Source organism: Vidua macroura, chromosome 8 (assembly GCF_024509145.1).
Source record: "Vidua macroura isolate BioBank_ID:100142 chromosome 8, ASM2450914v1, whole genome shotgun sequence".
In the NCBI taxonomy this organism is placed as follows: Eukaryota; Metazoa; Chordata; class Aves; order Passeriformes; family Viduidae; genus Vidua; species Vidua macroura.
Genome location: NC_071578.1, coordinates 14,302,099 through 14,321,585, shown reverse-complemented (window position 1 = coordinate 14,321,585; position 19,487 = coordinate 14,302,099). Strand labels below are relative to the sequence as shown.

The 19,487-nt window shown below is 50.1% G+C and overlaps 1 protein-coding gene across 2 annotated transcripts in view; it reads left to right on the top strand.

Annotated features, from left to right (window-relative positions):
• HPSE2 (heparanase 2 (inactive)) overlaps positions 1-19,487 on the top strand; it is a 107,327-nt gene that overhangs the window by 76,718 nt on the left and 11,122 nt on the right. For both annotated transcript variants that reach the window (XM_053983705.1, XM_053983704.1), the window contains 4 exons: positions 6,050-6,097; positions 14,088-14,181; positions 16,688-16,794; positions 17,644-17,758. In XM_053983705.1, coding sequence (XP_053839680.1) covers positions 6,050-6,097; positions 14,088-14,181; positions 16,688-16,794; positions 17,644-17,758 — 364 coding nt within the window. The remainder of the gene's footprint in view (positions 1-6,049; positions 6,098-14,087; positions 14,182-16,687; positions 16,795-17,643; positions 17,759-19,487) is intronic.

Sequence of the window (19,487 nt, the reverse complement as noted above, 5' to 3'; positions counted from 1 at the left end):
TGCCATCATGAGGATGAAGAGGGCTGTGCCTGTCTGTGCAGGTCAGCACGCCTCAGTCAGTTCAGGCATTAGTTTTTATCCAAATAGCAGCAAAGACAGTGTATGGACAGAGCTTGTTTGTTTAAATTCAAGTAAGAACAAGAAATAACTAACTGGAGTAGGTGGTATCTGGCAAAGGAAAGGACTCTGGATGAATTTTAGGAATGAAAGTAGGCATTTTCCCCTCCTCTTGCTGAGAAGGACTTCTGCCATATTCGACACAAGGGACTTGTAAACACTGGGTTTTTAGAAGTTGTTTCGGCTGTTTGTCTTTCCTTAAAAAAAAGTATATCCTTGCTGTATTGTATTACAAAAGCTACCACAAGGCTGGTGGCACAGACCAGCACACTCAATGGATCCAGAGCAAGAATTTTGTACAAAAATTTGAGCCACAAGACAAGGAACATTAAATTAATGCTACAAAGGGAGGAGGAGGTCACTGCAGCATGAACTCAAGCTCTGGTAGCATTGAACTTATGAGTGACTCAATTCATAAATACGTTGAAATGAGGTGTGAAGGATGTGATGACTCATTTTGCAGTTGGTTATATAGCAGGGTCAAGGAGCTGAGATATAAGCAAAAGATTTAGCTACTGCTCTTGCAGGAGGAAAGAGTTAATATAGTTGTTGCTTCTGAAACTTAATTTGATTTCTGGAATGCCAGAATCACAGTCACCTGAATAGGAAGAACAAAATGGATAAGAAAACACATAGATGAGATAACAGCACTGTGTAAGTACACATTGTACCTTCATTCTGATTACTATCTACAGTCTTAGTAATTTCATCTCAGAAAAGATGTAATAGAACCAGGAGGTTACAGAGAGAAGCTGAAGATGTGCATAGTGTGTGATTTCTTCACGTGAGAAGGGATTAAACAGGCCATGCCTCTTCAGCTCAGAAGAGAGACAGCTCAGAGGGAATGTTACCGAGGCCCAGGAGCCTGTGAATGGGGTGGTTTGTTCACAATGCAGAAAGTCGTTTGGAAGGAAGCTTTGTAAAGAAGGAGGAAGGTTATTCACACGGTGCACAGTGGCATTGTGTAAGTAATTGTCACAGGGTGTTGTGGAGGCTAGAGTTAGGTGAGTCCCGGTCTCCTAACCCCTTGAGCTTCCCCCAAGGACAAAAAGGCCTCCTTGCTGAAGGCTTGTGCAGCCCTACCACAGACCAGGCTGGCTGAAGAAAGGTGATGCTGAGCAGACAGAGAATATCAGCAGATTTATACCTAGTTCACACCAGCCTCTGCTCCCCAGAATGAAATTCATGAATGTCCACTGCAGGATAAAGGCTTTGCAGCATGTAGCATTAGTGAGGTCTAGTATCTCTTGCTGCTGCTGCTGCACGTGTTCAGTTGTGCTGCTGGAACCTGAAGAAGTCAGTAAGTGCAGCCTGGGCCTTAGTGACCCTCACCAGCCTGCTGAGACACATGCTGATGACACCACCCTGCTCTAGGGATCCACCAGGGCATCACCACAACCACAGGCAAGCCAGCCTTGTTCCTACATTTGGGGCTTGTGCAGGGTAAGGACTCTGTTTTGTAGTTCTTCAGTGAGTAGCAGATGAAATAACCCATGTTTGTAAAGTCCAGCACTCAGGGGTCATTCAGATGCTAAACCACTTGGATGCCTCTGCAATAACAACTTTTCTCCTTGTGCAGCTGCATTCTTTGTTACAGCATTGCTCTTTTTTTAAAATTTTTTTTAATAGTTTAAAGGATGAAAATCTGCAATTACCTGCATGGGAAAGAGATTTCCAAATGTGGATGTCTCTTTAATGTATCAGGAATAAGCCTAGGAAGTTCCAGAAGCTGGCAGCTGAATCCAGACACATTCACATGAGAAACAACGTACTTGGAGGCTAATTAACCATGGGAGCAATTTACTTGAGGTTGCAGTAGGTGCTCCATGACTGACAAGTATTGAATCAGGGCAGGAGACTTTTCAGGTTTCAGGTATCTGCCAACACAAAAGTAAAAGTTATCGTCCTGGGAGATGTGGTTATAGGAGATGCTCTGGAAGAGGTCAGATTTGAGCCATGGTGTCACAATACAGAGTTTGGGTATCAGTACCATCTTGAGATGTTGCAGCCCTCCTGCTCTTTGCCCCCACAGATCACACATGCCCTGTGAGGTGAGCCCCACTTGTGCTAGTACTGCCATTTGTGGGACAGAGCTGGGAACTGTTTGAGCCACTGAGCAATGTTGAATTACATTTTTCTCAGCTCTAGCTCAATGCAGGGCCCCACAGGTAGCAAGGGTGGCATGGGATACTGGCACAGAGCCAGCTGCAAGGGTAAGAAAATGAACAGAGTAATGGGGTGGGTTGAATTGAAAAGACACTTGGAGATCATCTAGTTCCTACCCCCGTGCCATGGGCAAGGACACCTTTCAGTGGACCAGGTTACCCAGGACCCCATCCGACCTGGCCTTGAACACTTCCAGGGATGGGGCATCCACAGCTTCTTTGGTCAAACTGCTCCTGTGCCTTATCACCCTCACAGTGAAGAATTTCTTGCTAATACCTGATCTAAACCTACCCCCTGTCACATAGGTGTCCATATCAAGCTCAGTGACTTTGTCTCATCCTCAAATCAGAAACTCTCTAAACATTCCTTTCCTATTCCTTTACATGTCTCTGATGTGTTCTGCTTTCCCACCTAGAAATGCTGTCCCAGAAGATTTCAAAGACTTTTCTTGAGGATTTTAACGTGGGCCCAGGTTTCTGATATGTGGAAACCCAGCCAGGGTATTGCATGGGCAGGCACTGGGGCTGCCACCCTTCTGAATTTTGGGGCAATGCTACAGCATTTGCCCCTATAGCCTGCACAGCATGGGCTGAGCTTGTCCCACTGCTCCTGGGAGGGATTTAGTGCACATGTGCTGCAGGGTCAATTGGTGCTCACAGAGAGACCCCAGTGTGTAGGAAAATGGCAGATTTACTGTGCCAGCCCAGCCCATCTGTGCAGCACATGTGCAGGGATCTGAGCTCTGCCGGAAGTGTCTGGTTCACTGTGCCTGCACCGTGCACGTGGAAATCACACAGCCCAGGAAATCCCAAGTGAAAATGTGTCACCACTGGTCATTCTGACCCTATGGATCTTCACTGGCCTCAAAACCTGTGGATGGAGCAGCACGGGTGCTATAGGAGTAAAGGGATTAGTTAAATCCCTATTCCTAAAACAAGAATATTTGGATACCTGTACATTACTGCCTCTCCACCTCCCCTAGGCTTTCATCTCTTGCTCCTGCAGTACCCCTTGCTGGCTGCTGGGCTGCTCTAGGTTCCCTCTAAAGAGTAGAGACCACTGCCCAAAACATCTGGGGTGTTCCAGGAACAACTCCAGCTCTAAAGGCAGGACTTGAAGAATTACTAGGAACTTCATCTTGCAAAAATCTCAACAAAAGGAAAAAGGAAGAAAAGAGAAAGAAAGGAAAACAGACATGCAAAAGAAAATTTGAGCTAGATATGTATGTTTTATCATAAGATTTTAATATTAACAGAACTAAGTGATTTATCTTCCTATTATAGGGGCAGAAGAGGAACGCTAAGCAAGCCAGGGCCATTCTGTCCTGTTTTTGGTTTGCACTGTGCTGCCTGTGCTCTATAACTGTTTCTCAGGAACTTTTTATCAAGAGGCCAAGTAGCTTCCTAGAGATGTGAGAGATGAGGCATATGGCTGTGCTGCTTCTGTTGCTCCAGGAGGTTATAATGAGGGTTTGCTTCGCTTTTCAGTCCCTGCTCAAAGACCACTGTAGAAGGTGTGTCTTCAACAGGGCTATAGGCCCTATGGAAATGGCAAGGAAAACCAGAGAGCTTCTTCCTTTAAGCGTGGTCTGCTCATGGTTTTGGTCTGTGAGAGGAAAGTGCCAAGCTGAGCCTGAAAAGGTGATTCAATAAAGTCCAGGATGGTTTACTTTCAGCCAGAATGTAAAGCGTTTGAGGTTAGAAAACAAGCTGGGCTAATTTTCAAATCCAATTGCAACCTATCGATCTTCAAATCCAATACAGATTGTGTTCATAATTTCAGTTTAGAGTTCATTAGTTTACTCTTATAGACTTTGTGCATTACATTTTATGCAGCAGCCCCTGTACAGGGAATTTAAAACCTGGCAGCTGGGGTTTTTGACTTTTTTGGTGTATTTTCGCACACTTAGTTTTAGACAACAGCAACACCTCCTCAGCAATATTTGCATAATTTTCTTTTTTCCAGGTGGCCAATGTGAGTTGTGGGGAGCTCACATCTCTCCCTGTGGCTGCACTAGGGCTGGCCCAGCTGATATTCTCCCCCTGCTCAGCTGGGGAGGAGCTGTCCCCTCAAGAAAGATGTAAAAGCATTTCAGAAAGGCTTTTGCATCTTTTACAGAGCCTGGGAGCTGAGCTCTCAGCATTGCTGGGCAGCAGAATGGGGGATGCATCAATGCTACAGGAGTTTACAGCATGTTATTGTTTTTCCATTTCTAATTGTCTCTCTTCCCTCTCTGTCTGCAGGGATTTATTATTGCTGCCTTTGCCAGCATCCTCTTATGCTCCACAGGGTCCAGCTGCCCTTTTGTCCCAGTCTATAATTGACCATGGTCATTAATTTAAAGTCAGAATGATCATTTCCGAGCTATATTTATCCTGAAGCTTGCTGCTCTTGTTTCAGACCTGATTAGAGGCTCATGTGCCAGAAAGCTGCTGCTCATCCCTGCCATGACAAATAGTCTGATGGTCTCTCCTCACAAAGCTTCCCCTTCCCTACCCTCGGTCATGGGGCTCTCCTTGGGGTCGCAGCACCCAGCACCACTGACCCCTGTGTGGAGCTGGGACAGCTGTGACATTGCTGCTGTGTTCCTGGAATCCTTGTGCATCAAAAGCAGCCCAAGAAAATAGAGCATCGTTTCCTTTCTCAGCACATTCATGAGCTCAGGCAAATGTCTCCTGTCATGTGTGTGCACTATCACGTCCAAAATGCATCAGCCACGCAGTGCACGTTGCACTCCTGCACAGACAACGTGCCTGTCCACTCAGAGTGTGCCTTTATGTGTTTCCATATCCATACCCCTAAACATAAGATTATAAGAGCTGCTTGGGCTTCCTCATGGGAGCTGCAGTTTTCCAAGGTGCTGTTTGGATTGCTGGGCTGGGGAACCAGGGAGAGACCCCTGCAGTTACACATGGTGCCCAGGATTAGGAATTGCTTTGGTTTTGGGACTGGCAGTGTGAGCAGGTGCACCTGTGTAGCCTCAAGTCTGACTCAAACAGGAGCTCTCTGGAAGAGGTATATTCTTAGTCAGGTCAGAAGCCACCAGGACAATAATACCCATGTATCACTGACTTTAACCTTGTCCATGGAAGTGCTGTGGTTAGGCACAGGAATGGAATAAACCAGAAGAGGTTTGACCCAGGTCAGAATCCCACAGTTTGCTAATAGCCAATACCAAAGAAAGAGTCAAAAAAAGGAAAGCACTTAGCAATATTAGTCCAGCTTTTCCTCCCTTCCTCAGGAGCTTCCTGAGCAGGAGGTGGCATTTTTGCACCTAATAGCTTTGCTGGGTTTTATTTCCATTTTCTTCCATTTTCCAGTCCTTTCTTGAATCCAGGCAAAGAGTTCCTCAAATTAAATACATATTGGGGGCTAAGAAGTATCTCCTTTTAAGATGGACATTTAAAACATGTTCTTTAATTGCTGTTGAGAATTGTTAAAGTCACAGAACTGAATACATACCTCAAGACCTTGTTCCTGAAATGCTGTTGTGTTTCCAAAGCTCTCCCTTCCTGCTCTAAAATAATGCCCAGAGCTCTGCTGCCAGTTGGTTTTCACTTCATTGTTCTCAGCTGTGCTTGCTACGAGCATTTGGATTAAGTAGAAGTTATTCCTTCTATTTAAAGACACAGACGCTTCATTAGAAAGTATTTGTGGGTACAGTGGCCACCTTTGTTATCTCAGAATGTAGAATGAGCATTGGTTGTTTAGGATTTCCCCTGTGACAACACTGGGCTTATCTGGTTTCTTCCTCTGTTTCCCATAGGTTCATGAAAGTGGCCGGCGGCACGGTGGATGCTGTTACCTGGCAACAGTAGGTATTCACCATTCCTTCTATTTTCCAACACTCAGTGCAGTGATCACAGATGCTGGGAACAGAGCTGATGTGCTCTCTGGGTGTCAAAGGGGCAGATGTGCTACAGCCACCTCCTCTGTCCTGCTGAATTTAAACAGGTGAAGGAAGTTCTGCCCTTCTTTCTCGAGCCTCTCAAACAATTACAGGAGTGGATGTAATAACCTATACCTCTGCAGCTGAGACACAGGACAAAAATACCACTGCCTGCATGCCTGGCCTGATGGATTGCTGGAAACAGAGCCCTGAGTCTCCAGAGGCAGCTGGGAGGACAGGCAGCTCTGGGGGTAGCCAGGGTAGGGACAAGGAGGCAAAAGCCACAGACATGACAGATGTGTGGGACTATCTGAAAGCCCTTTTCCTTTCACCCCAATCACTGTCTCCTCATGCCCATTGGCCTGAATCTAAACAGGTTCATCCAGACAAGGGAGAGGCATCTTAGTCCAATGGTAAAAACATAATGCCCCAGCCCCCACTCTGCTTTGTAAGGGTGTCCACAGACACACTGCTGTGTCCTACATGCAGGTGGAGCCCCAGGAGCAGATATCAGTTAAAAGGGGATGAACATCCAAGATCCTGGCCCAGCTGAGGCTGAGAGAGATGCTGTTACCTGTTCTTCCCTCTGGTCCTACAAATGCTGCATTTCAGAAGAGCAAAGGAAGCTCTGAGCTGTAGCACTGAGTGTTACAAGCACCCTATGCAGGGAGAGGTTTTCTTATTTGAGGGAAAATCAAAAAACATCTTTTCCTTCCTCCTATTTCTACCTGCCCCAGTTTGCATGCTATGGCCAGAGGTAGGCTCCCCAGCAGGCTGTGGCTCTCTGCAGTGGGAGTGCAAACACCAGTGCAAAGGTGAGGCATTGTACAAGCACAGCAGAGACCACCAAAATTGATAGCAAGAGGGTTTGTGGGGCAGGCAGGACTCTCCCCTGCCACAGAAAGGACACATTTCAGAGACAAATATTCACTGGAGGGGAAAAAACTACTGTGAGGCCATTCTGTTGTCAGAAAAAGTGGACTTGCTGTCATGCTGGGTTATACTTCCCATGCAGGACACTGGCCTGAGCATGGGAGCCAGGGTCTCAGGTCCAAGGTGTGCTTGAGTGTGGTGCCCACAGGTCTTGTTCCCAAGCTGATTCTTCACCATGACCCTTCATGAGGGGCTCGGGCTGCTTTGCTGCAGTGCAGTAGTGGGGTTTGTAAACCCATGACTTGGAAAGGCCCTTTGGACACCTGCTCTTAAGCAGAGCTCAGTGGGGTTTAACATAAGAGGTGCTCCTGCAAGCACAGCCGTGGTCTCTGTGTCAGTGTGTTAGCCTTGGAGGCTTCTGCAGAAGCAACTGTTGGCATCTTAGAGGGGTTTATAGCACCAGACATGACCAGCAACCTGTAAGTCCCATTCCTGGAACTTGGCTTGTCTCAGTGTGCTTGCCTGGGTGTTTAGCTCCTTGGGTTTTCCTGCCAGGCAGCAGCAGCTTGCTGCAAGGGGGACAGTGGGGTAGCAGAGCAATTGGAGCAGGATTTGTGTTACTTACAGGCTCATGCTGTGCAATGATGATCTATGTCTCATCTGGGAATTTGCTTTTCATGATTACACGATGTGCTGATCGCATTTACTTAGTCCAGGAATTTGCTTTCTGCAACAGGGGTTGATGGCTGGGCCAAGCCCTTGGATGAGTTGAAGGAACAATCTTCCAGGCTTCAGATGTGGAGTTTCATCTGCTGTGCAGGGAATCTGCCTGCATGGCTGCTTTGAAACCATTTCTTTTATAGGGTCAGTCTGAAGTGCTTGTCAGGTCTGGTGCTGAAGCAGCAGCTTGTGGCTGGGAGGGCTCCCCACAAGGTGCAGCTCCCCACAAGGGTCAGCAGAGCTGAGCTGCTGCCTGCTGCCCCATTTCCACTGAAGTTCCAGCTTCTCCCCCAGCCAGGGTTTGCAGCTCTGGAGATAGCACTCATATGTGATTGTGAGGACTGGCAATGGCCACAGCTCTGAGCTGGGCTTCTGTACTGTTTATGAATAAATGTCAAAACAGTGTCTCATCCCTCTGCTCCAAACAGCAAAACAAAACAAAACAAGTTCCTTTGTATCCAAGAAGAAAATTATTAGCAGGAAACTAAACTGCTGTCTAATTTCAAGTATGAGTATTTTGGTTCCAAACCCTAACGTTCTCCTGGGATATTGGTTATAAATTTGTCAAATCTGTTATTCCTTTGAAAAGTCTGTGCTCAGTCCAGAAGGGGAATTGAGGAGGGAATATATTGCAAGAAGCCTTATTCTCTGCATGAAAACAGAATATATCTGAAATATAATTGATAGAAAAGTGACACTGTGTAGAAATAAACAGCTCACCAATGAGCCTCACTCACTCAACTGAGTATGGTTTCACTTACATACACAACATCACTCAGCATGTGTGCCTCCCTCTTCAGAAGTAAAGTGTTCCTGGAGAGGGATGTGTGAATGGCTTCAAAGTGCTCAGGGAATTTCCTCTAAAGGAGGATGTGACAAGTGGCTCTAAGGGATTTGGCATTTCCCTGGTGATTTAGATTGTTATGTTTGGTTATGAGTGAACGCAGACCCCATCAGCCTTTGGATGTGGGTTCCCACTGCTCAGAATCCTCCCCACAGCCATCTCTTTGCTCTGCACTAGTGTCCTCACATATGGGGAAGATCCACTGTCTGCTTAAACCTGCAGCTGTGCCCAGTTCCATCCCCCAGCACACTCCCTCAGTCTGCACAACTGCTTTTCCACTCGAAGTCTTTCACACAGCTCCAAGTTTATCATGTTTAATGGGCAAATCCTCATGCAATGCTGCCTCTGAAGCACAAATCCCTATTACTTATGGGGAAAGTAAACGTTTACATCTTCAAAACCAGTGGACATCTGTCCCTGTGGCTTCTTGGAGAATGCCACCTTCTCTTCCAAGATACAAAGTCACTTGTCCTGTGTGGCAAATCAGAGGTGCCAGACACACAGGCATGTGAAAAATGTTGCTTAAAATGCTTTTGCCTGGATTGGTTTGGGTGACATCTCTTCTGGCCTAGACATGTTGAATGTGCAGGGGGAAATGCTCACGGGCAGTAGCACAGGGCAGATTTTCCAAAGGTGCCAGGAGAGAGTTGCCCAGCATGGGCACACCCACCAGTGTATGTACCCAGGGTGTCTATTTGGGCTCACATCAGCTTCAGAGTGCTCAGAGTGCTGTGTCTTCACAGGCTGTGCCTGGAGGACGGGGCTGCAGAAAGGAGTCTCTGACCCATTTGCACCTGTGTGGTGGTTTGAAAGTCAAACCCACTACAATGTGTAAATAAACCTGGTCAGGGCACAGCTTTGCCCTCTGGCTTGCAATCCTCTTCACTGTCTGATAGAGGGAACAGTTCCTGGCAGCACCATGGCCCTGGCCATCAGCACATTTCCAGGCAATGCCAGGGCAAGGCTGGGGAAATGGCACAGGCCAGGGATGGCTCCTGGTGGTGAGATGGGCAAATGCATCTTGTCTGGGGGTAGAGAAAGGCGTGGGTGTGAGCTGTGCCTTTGGGGCCAGAGAACAGGCCCCAGTCCCTCTTCATCAAAGCATTTATTAGTTGACTGGAGGTGGGCAGCACCTCTCATCTGTGCCTGCAGGTGTTTGGAAGGAGCAGGTGGCATCCTGCCTCTCTTCTCCATGAGAAGCAGTGTGGCTGCCCCACGTCCTGCACTGCAGATCCCTCTCCTCGGGAAGATGCTCAGGGCTCAGGGCCACCTCTCAGCAGAGGTGTCTCAGTTTCACAGCTGCAGTGGCAGCAGGGTGTCATGCTGACTGTGAGGATCTGCCCTGCCCGCTGTCCCTGGCAGGCCAGTGCCCTAATTCCAAGCAGACTCTCCCTTTAGCAGCAGGCAACAAAGTAGATCCGGAAATTCCTGAGCTTTGGGAAGTGGGCTTTAATGTAATTAACTGCAACAGAAGAAGAGGTCAGATAATAGGGGCAAAGGTTTCTCTTTAAAATGCAGGAGGATGTAAATGAAACCAGCTGCCCAGGAGTCAGTGCACTGCCTTCATTAAACATGGTACAATGCTTATGGTCCCATGCAGCAAATCATGGATCTTGCCAGAAAACAATTTTAAATGCAACACAAGACCTGGAGGTGAGAGGACAGAGACATGTGGCCAGCCCCTGAGTGCCCAAGTGCTCTGGTGCCTGGCACTGTTCCTCTCTGGGAGGCAGTGGGGAGCTGTGTGCAGCCTGGCCTTGCAGCCTGCTCAAGAGCAAGGGCATTTCTGACTGGCAGCTGTGTTCAGCCCTGCCTCACTACTGTTCTCAGCTCATCTTTGTCCCATGCTACAGATTCATCAAAGGATGGAAGCCAGGAATTGGGGTGGTTCATTTCCTAGGACTGGCATAAATCCTTACCCAGCCTTTGGCTGAGTCCTTCCCCTGCAGCACACTCTGGTTTGGCCATCTCCAGAGCGGCCCAGTCACACCTCCCTTTGCAAAGTGGCTGATCTCATCCTGGCTTTTATGGCACAGTCCAATGATGGTTTTAGAAATGGGGCCATGTAAGCAGAGGGGGGAAGAATTTGTGTCAGCTTTGTATAATAGGCATCCAAATATAATAGGACACCCAAAAGTAGATGTACATGGCCTTTCCTTCAAGATGTATGTCTCATCTGGAATTTAGTTGCTAGATCCCTCTTTTTCTTGGTTGACCCTTCTCATGTTCTTGCAGACTGCCTGTTCATAGAGATAGTGGCATCAAATAGGGGAACACAATGGCCTAGCTCTGTATGTAATTGGCCATATCTGTTCTTTCCTGAATGATGAGAAACAGCATGGTCAGTGCTCATGGTGTGCTTGCTGATATCTCCTAGGCTTCAGGGCCACTGCTGTTGCTGTGCCGTACTCAGAGCCCACTGAAAGAACTGTCAGCCTGTGTTGGAGACAAACAGCTTGCCCAAGAGCTAAGTGTGCTCTGCCCCTACAGAGTCATGGCTGACAGAGATCCCTGCCCGTGCTGGGGAGGGTCTGTCCATTCATCTCCCTGCCGGACTTAGGAGAGCAGGATGTGAGTGCCACAGACCCTGGGGCTGGCCTGGGGAGGTATTTGTCAGTGCTGGATATCTCTGCAGCTGCTGCTGGCTTTTTTGGAGGTTGAAGAGTCGTGACTGTTTTAGGTTGTTGGGTTTTTTTTAAAGTCAAGTGCACTGAGTCATTGTAAATACCAGCAAAGCTGCAGCCTTTACTCCAAGGAATAATCCACGCCTAATGAGCTCTTCTCTTGCTTTAAAGGCCTGACAGTTTGCATTTTGTGGATTTCTCTACTGCCTATACAGACAGTTAAAGTTACCAAAAGGAAAAGCCATTAACTCAATGAGATGAAGCTAGAAACCCATTCCTGAGTAGCCAGGTATCAGCACAGACCTCAGTTCCTCTCTCTTCCTCACAAGCCTTGTGCAACTAGTGCCGTTTTCCCTTTTCCCTAGTCTGAGGAGGATGAAACTGCCTGTTGGCAACTGAGGACTTCCAGGCAGATTTGCAAGCAATCCTTGCCCATTTTACTGAAGCCTGTAATTGTCTTCATGCTCTGTTTACACACCCAAAGCTGAAGTGTTCCCCTCTTCACACCACCAGGAAATATGCTACCGAGATTTCTTGACACTGAAGCAGGAATACTGATACTTTATTTCTGCCCTTCGTGCCTCTACCTGTCTCTATTTCTTTGGGTTGTTAATGAAAGTGTCAAAAAATAAATGTTACCATGGCACATATTCCAGAGTATTTCTCTTCCCTGTAGGGTCTGGGCTGTGCTGAGCACAGCAGCACCTCCCCAGGTGATTTCTGGGGGGCAGAGCCTCCTCTGGGTCTGCTGCTGATCCTCTCCCCTTGGCAGTGGAGCTGCATGTCAGAGCACACCTTGTGCTTGAATGAGGTGATGAGGCAGTGCAAGCTTGTCTTTGCTCTCTGAGGGGTTTATCCTGGGCTCTGGGACCATACTGGCCAAGGAGCTAAACCCTCCAGAAAACCTGATGCATTGGAGGGGTCATACACAGACTGAGGTCTATCTAACTCCATATTTTCCCTGTGAATACAACCCTTTTTTATGTCTTTCAGCCAGTTTTCAGCCCAGGTGATGGGGTTTTTAGTCCACAGCAGTCTGAAAAAGTCATTTCTGCTCAGTTTTTAAGTGTGGTGCTAAACTCCAAACATCTGCCATCCCCAGAGAACACTGCTTTGTAATTTTGTCTTAAAAAGTAATCTGTGTAAACCCCACCACTGCCTGCTGCTCACAGATCTGCTCTCCTCCCAGCAGCCAGTGGTTCGATAGTGTGTAAGTGATCAGAATGATTTTGAACACTTCCTAAATTCTCCCTGGAGATTATCTCTGCCCTTAGCACCTTCCAGTCACCATGGATATCCAGAAGTGCCTCGTGCCTCCCTACCCAGTCACACAACGTTGGGGTGTGCTGGCATGTTCCTGTGCTTCACTGGGGACACAGCTGGGACTGCACGCCTGGGGGAGGGCTGACAGAGGAGGTTCTTCTCCTTGAATGCATTTGCAAGTGGAGCCTGTAATAGAATTCTGCTCTGGGACAGTTAGGGACTTGGAGAAGTGAGACACAAAAATCCTCTCCAAGCACTCATGCATGTTGCACATGTGCCAGGTGCTCTGTCTGAGGCTGAGTTAGCCCACGGCATCCTGTGGGGATGCTCCTGCATTCCAGCACCCAAGTGAAACAGCCACTACAACTGCTACAGCTGCTCACTGGTGCAGATGAGGTGCATGTCATGGAGAAAGCAGCCCTGGAAAGGTGAATCCACCTTTCTTCAGAGCCCAGGTCTTTAGTTTGTTATGCATCCCAGCACCCACAGCTGCACCGAGGTCTGCAGGGAGAGAGAAGGATCCGTGTAACTCTGGTGAAATCCGAGTGGATGTAGATCCACTGAGGGATGGGAGTTAATGACTGAGCCCCACCAGCCCCAGACAGAGCTGCTGCTGTTCCTGGGAACCTCCATCCCCCCAACGTGGCTCTCACATACTCTGGGGCTTGCTGGGGTGAGTGGCTGATACACAATGCAGATTTGGGAGGAGAAGGTTCATAAAGTTTCTCTTGCAAAACCTATTTATCAGAAAAAAGGCTGGCCTAGGGGTATGCCAGCGCATGCTGCAGCAGGCATCCTGTTCCCTGCCAGGCTGGCAGGACCCTCTGGGAGATGTGCAAGGCCTGCCATTTCTCTTTGCGTGGAGGAGAGGTGACAGCCCGAGACTCTTCCTCAGGAGGAGCAGGTTGGGATTACCTCTTGACAGAGGGTATGTGCAGTCAGGACAGAATGCTTCTCCTTATGTCCCAGAGCCAGGAGACAGCAGTGAGACATTTCAGAGCCTTCCTCTCACACTTAGAGACAGATGATTCACATTGTTATGGGCAGCACTGTAGCTGTACTTCATAAAATCAAGCACATGGAGAGCAGGAATTGGCCTCCTGTATGGGAAACACTCCCTGGCATTCGTAGGCCAGAAGGTATTTCTGTGAGAGCAGGACTTCCTCTGCTGGTAACAGCCACAACATCTCTTGACAGGGGGATTCGACTGTGGAATTTTCTGGAAGGGCAAGCGAAAAAAGGTTGTTCAAGAGTGCTGCAAAGCCTTTGCAGGTGGCATTTTGCTTCCAGCCTTTAGAATACTACCCACAGAGTTTCACCAGCAAAAGTTAAGAAATTGCAAAACTTCCCATGGTTCCTGAAGTGCAGGATGTTCAGTGTTTAGGGTGTGTGCACCTTACATCCTCTTTTGGAGACTGAAGCATCTGCCAGACAGGTATGGGCAGAGGGCCAGGATAGGACAGGGTGCAAGCAGGGACTCCCCCAGAGCAAAGAAAGCATCTTGGTATGGGACAGCAGCAGAACAGGAGGATGTGGTTTGGGGCAGAGATACTTCCACCTGTCTGACCTTGTTTTCTTATTTTCCTTCCAGTTACTACATTGATGGTCGAGTGGCCAAAGTGACAGACTTCCTGAAGACACGCCTGTTAGACACACTGTCAGACCAGATCAGGAAAATCCAGAAGGTGAGCAAAGGGTCTGCAGGGGCGAGGGGACACCATGGCTGCAGTGCCTGGCTGTGGCACAGCTGATGGCCAGGGCTCAGCACCAACTCCCAGGGGAGCTGGTGTGGGGCAGGGAGGGAGAGCGGGCCCTGTGCTCCCAGTGAAAGTGCAGCCGGCCCTCATCCAGGGCAGGGGGTGAAACACCAGGCAGCACAAAGCCTGGCCCCAGGGTGGGGTGTGCGGTGGGTTTTGAGGGAAGTGGCCACAGGCTGCAGCAGAGCATGGGCTGTGCAGGTGTGCTGGGACACAGAACAGGAGAAAACACCATGCAAGGCCCTGATAAGGCAGCTGACTGGTTTGAGGCTCCCATCTGTCTGTTCTTGAAGGGAGCAGCATGTAATGAGGGTGAAACTGAACCTGCTCCCCCGAACAAGGAGAGGAGCGAGCAGCCAGGTGGTACCAAACCTTCCTGAGCACAGCCAGCGCCATGTCTGCTCAGGAGGGGGCTCCTACCGCCACATCTTGCCCCACTTGCTCACAGTGTGCCTGGAAATGTTTCTTGCAAAGTAGTGGCAGATGCATTCCCAGAGTGATTCTCACTGGTGGAGAACTGTGACCATTATGAACTAGTGTCCTTTTTCCCTGATAATCATGTTTTGACTGTGTCAAAAAACCCAGCTGTTGCTAGCCTGTGGTGTCAGAGTCCATGGCCTGGCTCGTGAGTGCTCCTTTCCTCACTGTCCAGGGGAACCAGCTCGTATGTCTAACAATGGGATACATGGCAGGGGCTTTGCAGGGTCCCCCTGCTTTGGCTGATAGAGGGGCCAGGGCTGAGACTGACACACTCAGCTGTCAGCCCTGGAAGAAATAAGGAACACCTAGTGAGTGAAAAAGGCCTTAGGGACTAGAGGAGATGTCCACCCATCTGTCTTGTATAGGTTTTCAAATCTTACCACTTACCACAATGTCTCACTTGTAATTCCTGCAGGGAGAAACCATAGAATGAGTAAACAATTCAAAGAGGCCCTGGGAAAGGGGATGAGAGGGTCAGTGCAGCAAAGCTGGAGGAGAGAAGCTCCTTGCTGAGCCCTCTGGCACAAGCTGGGAGTCATCCATGTGTGTGGATGATACTCCTGCTGTGGGGGAGGCATGGCACAATGGCCAGTGGAATCACTGCGGGGCAAGCAAGAGACACCAGCTGACCCAGCCCCCTTGGCTATAATGCCCTGCCAAAAGTGGTGACGTATCCCATCTCTGCTGCAGGTTGGAACCTGCTGGGAATGGAGTGGGACTCCATCCATTCCCAGACCAGAAGCAGCCAGGAGCTACCCTTGGTGCAGTTTAGGGAAACCCTCACACCCATGGGCCAGAATTTGGTCTGCACAGGGTAGGGCTGGGGAAGGCTCTCCTGGGAATGCCAGTGTGGCTGAGCAAAAGCACAGCACTGGGTGCTAATAGCCTCCAGCTTGGCTCTGAGTCCGTGCATCCTGCCGGGGCTGATTAGAGCAGCTGGACTTGTCCACTTCCCTGTTTTATTGCTTCCTCTCCGACCGGGGAAGGTGGCGGGCTTAGATAATTACAGGCAGGATGCCAACACCTCTGGGGCTTCAGTCAGGGTTGTGGACTCTCACAGGCTGTGAGTGGGAGGCAGCCCAGAGCTGGCGTATTTAACATCTTTGAGGGATCCCAGTCCATCCAGCACATTCCAGCGCTCCTCACTAATGGGGCAGGATCCATCAGGCTGCTCAGAGCATTCCTGGGGCCGTTGGGTTTGCAGACATCTGGTCTTGGGAGCTTGTCACCCAGCCTGGAGAAGTGGGATTGCAGGAGAGGGGACAGGGTGTGGTGCCAAAAGTTGCTTGGGCTGGGAGAGGGCAGCTCTGGCCAGCTGAGCATCTCACAGGTGTCTGCACTGCCAGCTGAAGCCTGGTAAGGGGTGGGCTGGCATGCTCAGACCTGCATGTCCCACCTGTGCCATAGACCCCTCAGGTGGCAAAGCAACCCCTGCTCAGCTGTGGGACTGACTGTCTGTGACCAGAGGAATCCCTCTGCTTTCTCCTTGAGTGCCTGCCCACCTTTAATCCATGTGGCTCCAGTATGTGGCCCAGTGCTGCCACACTGCAGAGCCACTGGGGCTCGGGGGCTACCCATTGCTGGTGGCCACCATGAAAGGTAGTATGACGAGCTAAGGTGACATGAGAGGACAGTCTGTGGGACATAGTGCATGGGGAGACCACAGGGGAAGAGCAGGATCTGGGACTGGGAACACGAGAGTCCGTTTGGGAGCAGCTCCAGAAGATCCGAGTGGACATGTTGGCAGTGGAAGGAAAGAGTGAGGAATAGTGTCCCACCACCCAGTCAAGGTAAAGACACAGAGTGACATGCCATGGCCATGCAGGCACTGACTGTCCAGCAGCACCATCACCAAAGGTCTCCACAAGTCTTCCCATGAGGCTGGAGATGTATGCTTTGGCTTTAAATCACATGTTCACCAGAGTAATTTTGGTTACTTTTGTCTCTCATGCAGGTAGTGAACACGTACACACCAGGGAAGAAGATCTGGCTGGAAGGTGTTGGCATGACCTCAGCTGGAGGCATGAACAACCTCTCCGATTCATACGCAGCCGGGTTCCTGTGAGTGACACTGGCTTGCCAGCCCCAGGGCACTGCCACCCCCATGGGCTCTGCAGGCTGAGGTCCTGCAAAGGCACTGCAGCTGGAAGAGGGCAAGCTCCAGGCCCAGAGACCCCCTCAGTACTCCCTGACAGCCTGAGTATTGTTAATGTCTCCATTTCATACCTATTACCCCTCCTCAGCTCTGCTTTCCATTTTCTCTCCTTTGAAGCTAAAACCATTCCTGGCTCCTGGGGCTTGTCCACTGGCACAGCCCCATGGCCTGGACATCCTGCTGCAAAGCCCCAGTTCAAATCTTCAGAGCTGGCTGTGATCATGAAAGATGGAGGAAGATTATCTAAGCTTTGCAGGGAAGCACAGGGACATGCCTGGGCTATCAGGGCTGTGGCAGGCTGTGAGAACTGAAGATCTTGCCCAGGGAGTGTGAGAAGACAGGCCAGTGCAAAGGTCTGGTGTGCCCTGCACAGACAGTGGGTGCATAGTGCTGGCAGGCTGGGGGAGCACCCCAGGCTCTGGGCAGAGGGCTGAGATATTGGGGTGCCCCCACACCTCAATACACAGGGGCTCAATACACACAAGGGGCTCAAGCACACGTTTGGGATGTGCAAGCTGGGCACAGCTGGGGCAGGGGAAGAGACGTGCAGACTTGCTGGGGCAGGGATAGTGGGAGCCAGTTAGTGGCCAGCTCATAAAACCATCAGGAGGCTTCAGCTCAGGTGCTGGGGCAGGAATCAGGTCGTATGCATGAGAGCAGCTGTGCCACTGGGACCAGGCAGTCCCCCCATAGTGTCCCCCCTGGTGGCCCCCTGCCCCTCCATGGTGCCCTGGCTCTGTTCCCTCTGTCCCCAGGTGGCTGAACACGCTGGGCTTGCTGGCCAGCCAGGGCATCGACGTGGTGGTGCGCCATTCCTTCCTCGACCACGGCCACAACCACTTGGTGGACCAGAACTTCAACCCCTTGCCGGTAGGTCTGCCCAGGGATGTCACGCTGGTGCTGGCTTCTCCCTGCACGTTTGGGGGATTCTCTCCTTGTGGCCTCTCTGAACTCTGCCGGAAAATGAATTTTCCAGATCTGTTCCTGACAGTGTTAATAGGGGATGTTGGTTCATGTCAAGTGCAACATGTTGGGGGCAGATGGGAGAGCGATACCTCTGTGGCTGAAATTTCATCTGTTGCCTCAGGGCTGTAGCAGAGGAGGGAAGCTGGTACCACTGAGGGGCACCAGGGCAGGCTGGCGAGTTGGAGGAATGGATGGGGCAGGCAGCTGGATCACTCATGTTGAGCTGGCCCAAGGGAAGCCAGGCTGGAGCTTTAGCACCTGATTTCAGATTTCTAGAAACCAAGGTGAAAGCTTCACAGTGAGCAGTGGATCTCAGCAGTGCCCCACAACATCCCTCACTCTTCAGAAATACCTGAGCAGAGGGGAACTCCCAGAACACATGGTGCTGATAAGGGAAACATATGAAAAATCCTGTAAAAAGTAGCAGGTTTCCTTTTCCTCTGGGGGTTAGTAAATATACTGCCTTGCAAGCAGAGAGCCTGGCAGAGCAGCTGGGTGCTCTGCATTTCTTCTAGAAGGGATTTATTGGTCCATGAGCCAGCAGACACTGGCAGTGGGCTGGGGATCCCTGTTGGAAGATGTGCACAACCCTGACACTGTGAGCTGGCCCTTGATACTGGGCTGGGATCTCAGGGGTGGCTGCAGAGGAGCAAAATCTGAGGGAATTGCAGCTCAGTCGGCTCTGCCTACTCAGGCAATGAAAATAGCATCCCTGCAACAGCATCCCTGAGCACCAGGCTGGCTCCAGAGAACAAACCAGTGAGCAGGAGAGCATGGTCTACTGCCTGTGCTGCTCTGGGTATCTCCTGGGGCACCTTGGTCTGTTTCCACATGCAGCCTTCCAGCAAGCATACCTGCCAGCTCTGAGGCCCCAGCCTAGGGGCTTTGAGCTTTGTTTGAGATGAACCTGAGCTCGCAGCTCGATGGATTTCTCCTGAAGAGCCAATTTCCCTGACTAAGCCACATCACCCCATTTCCCAGGGCTTCGGGGCCCCAGATTGCTCCTGGTTGGATGGGTGCAGGCCAGCTTCTGCCTGCTGGGTGCACGAGGGTAGCAGATGGCTGTGGCCAGCTCTCCTGGCACAGCAGCTCAGAGGGTGGCCCATGGCCAGCTCTGCCGGCACAGCGGGGCAGCAGCCCCAGAGCGGCTGGAGGAGTGCAGTTCAGAACGGGATTAAAGCCAGGGAAGGAGTTAGAAGAATAAACCCCAGGCTGTTAAACACAATGGAAGTCTTTAACTTGGATTTTGCGGTTGTTTTAAAGATAAGTCTCCCAATAAGTGAGGTGCCAATTTCTGTCATGATTGTTTCCTCACTCCCATGTTCTTCAGCAGCGATCCCACATCCCATCACTGTGCTCCTGCACAAACTCTGGCAGGTGCTTCCACAACCCCTTTCCCTCCACTCCTGTGCTATAAAAGAGCCACAGACAGGTGAAAACAGACAAAGGGTTTTAAAAAGCTGCAAACACCGTAAAGCCCATCAAGACCGGGCGGTGACCTGCTCCGCGGGATGGCGGCTGCTCTTTTCCCGTGGGAGCTATCAGAAGATAAAAGCCGCTGGCTGTACCTGTGCGGGGCCGCGGCGCTGTGAAATACAATCTGCTCGTTAGCTTCCATGACAAAGAGGTTTCC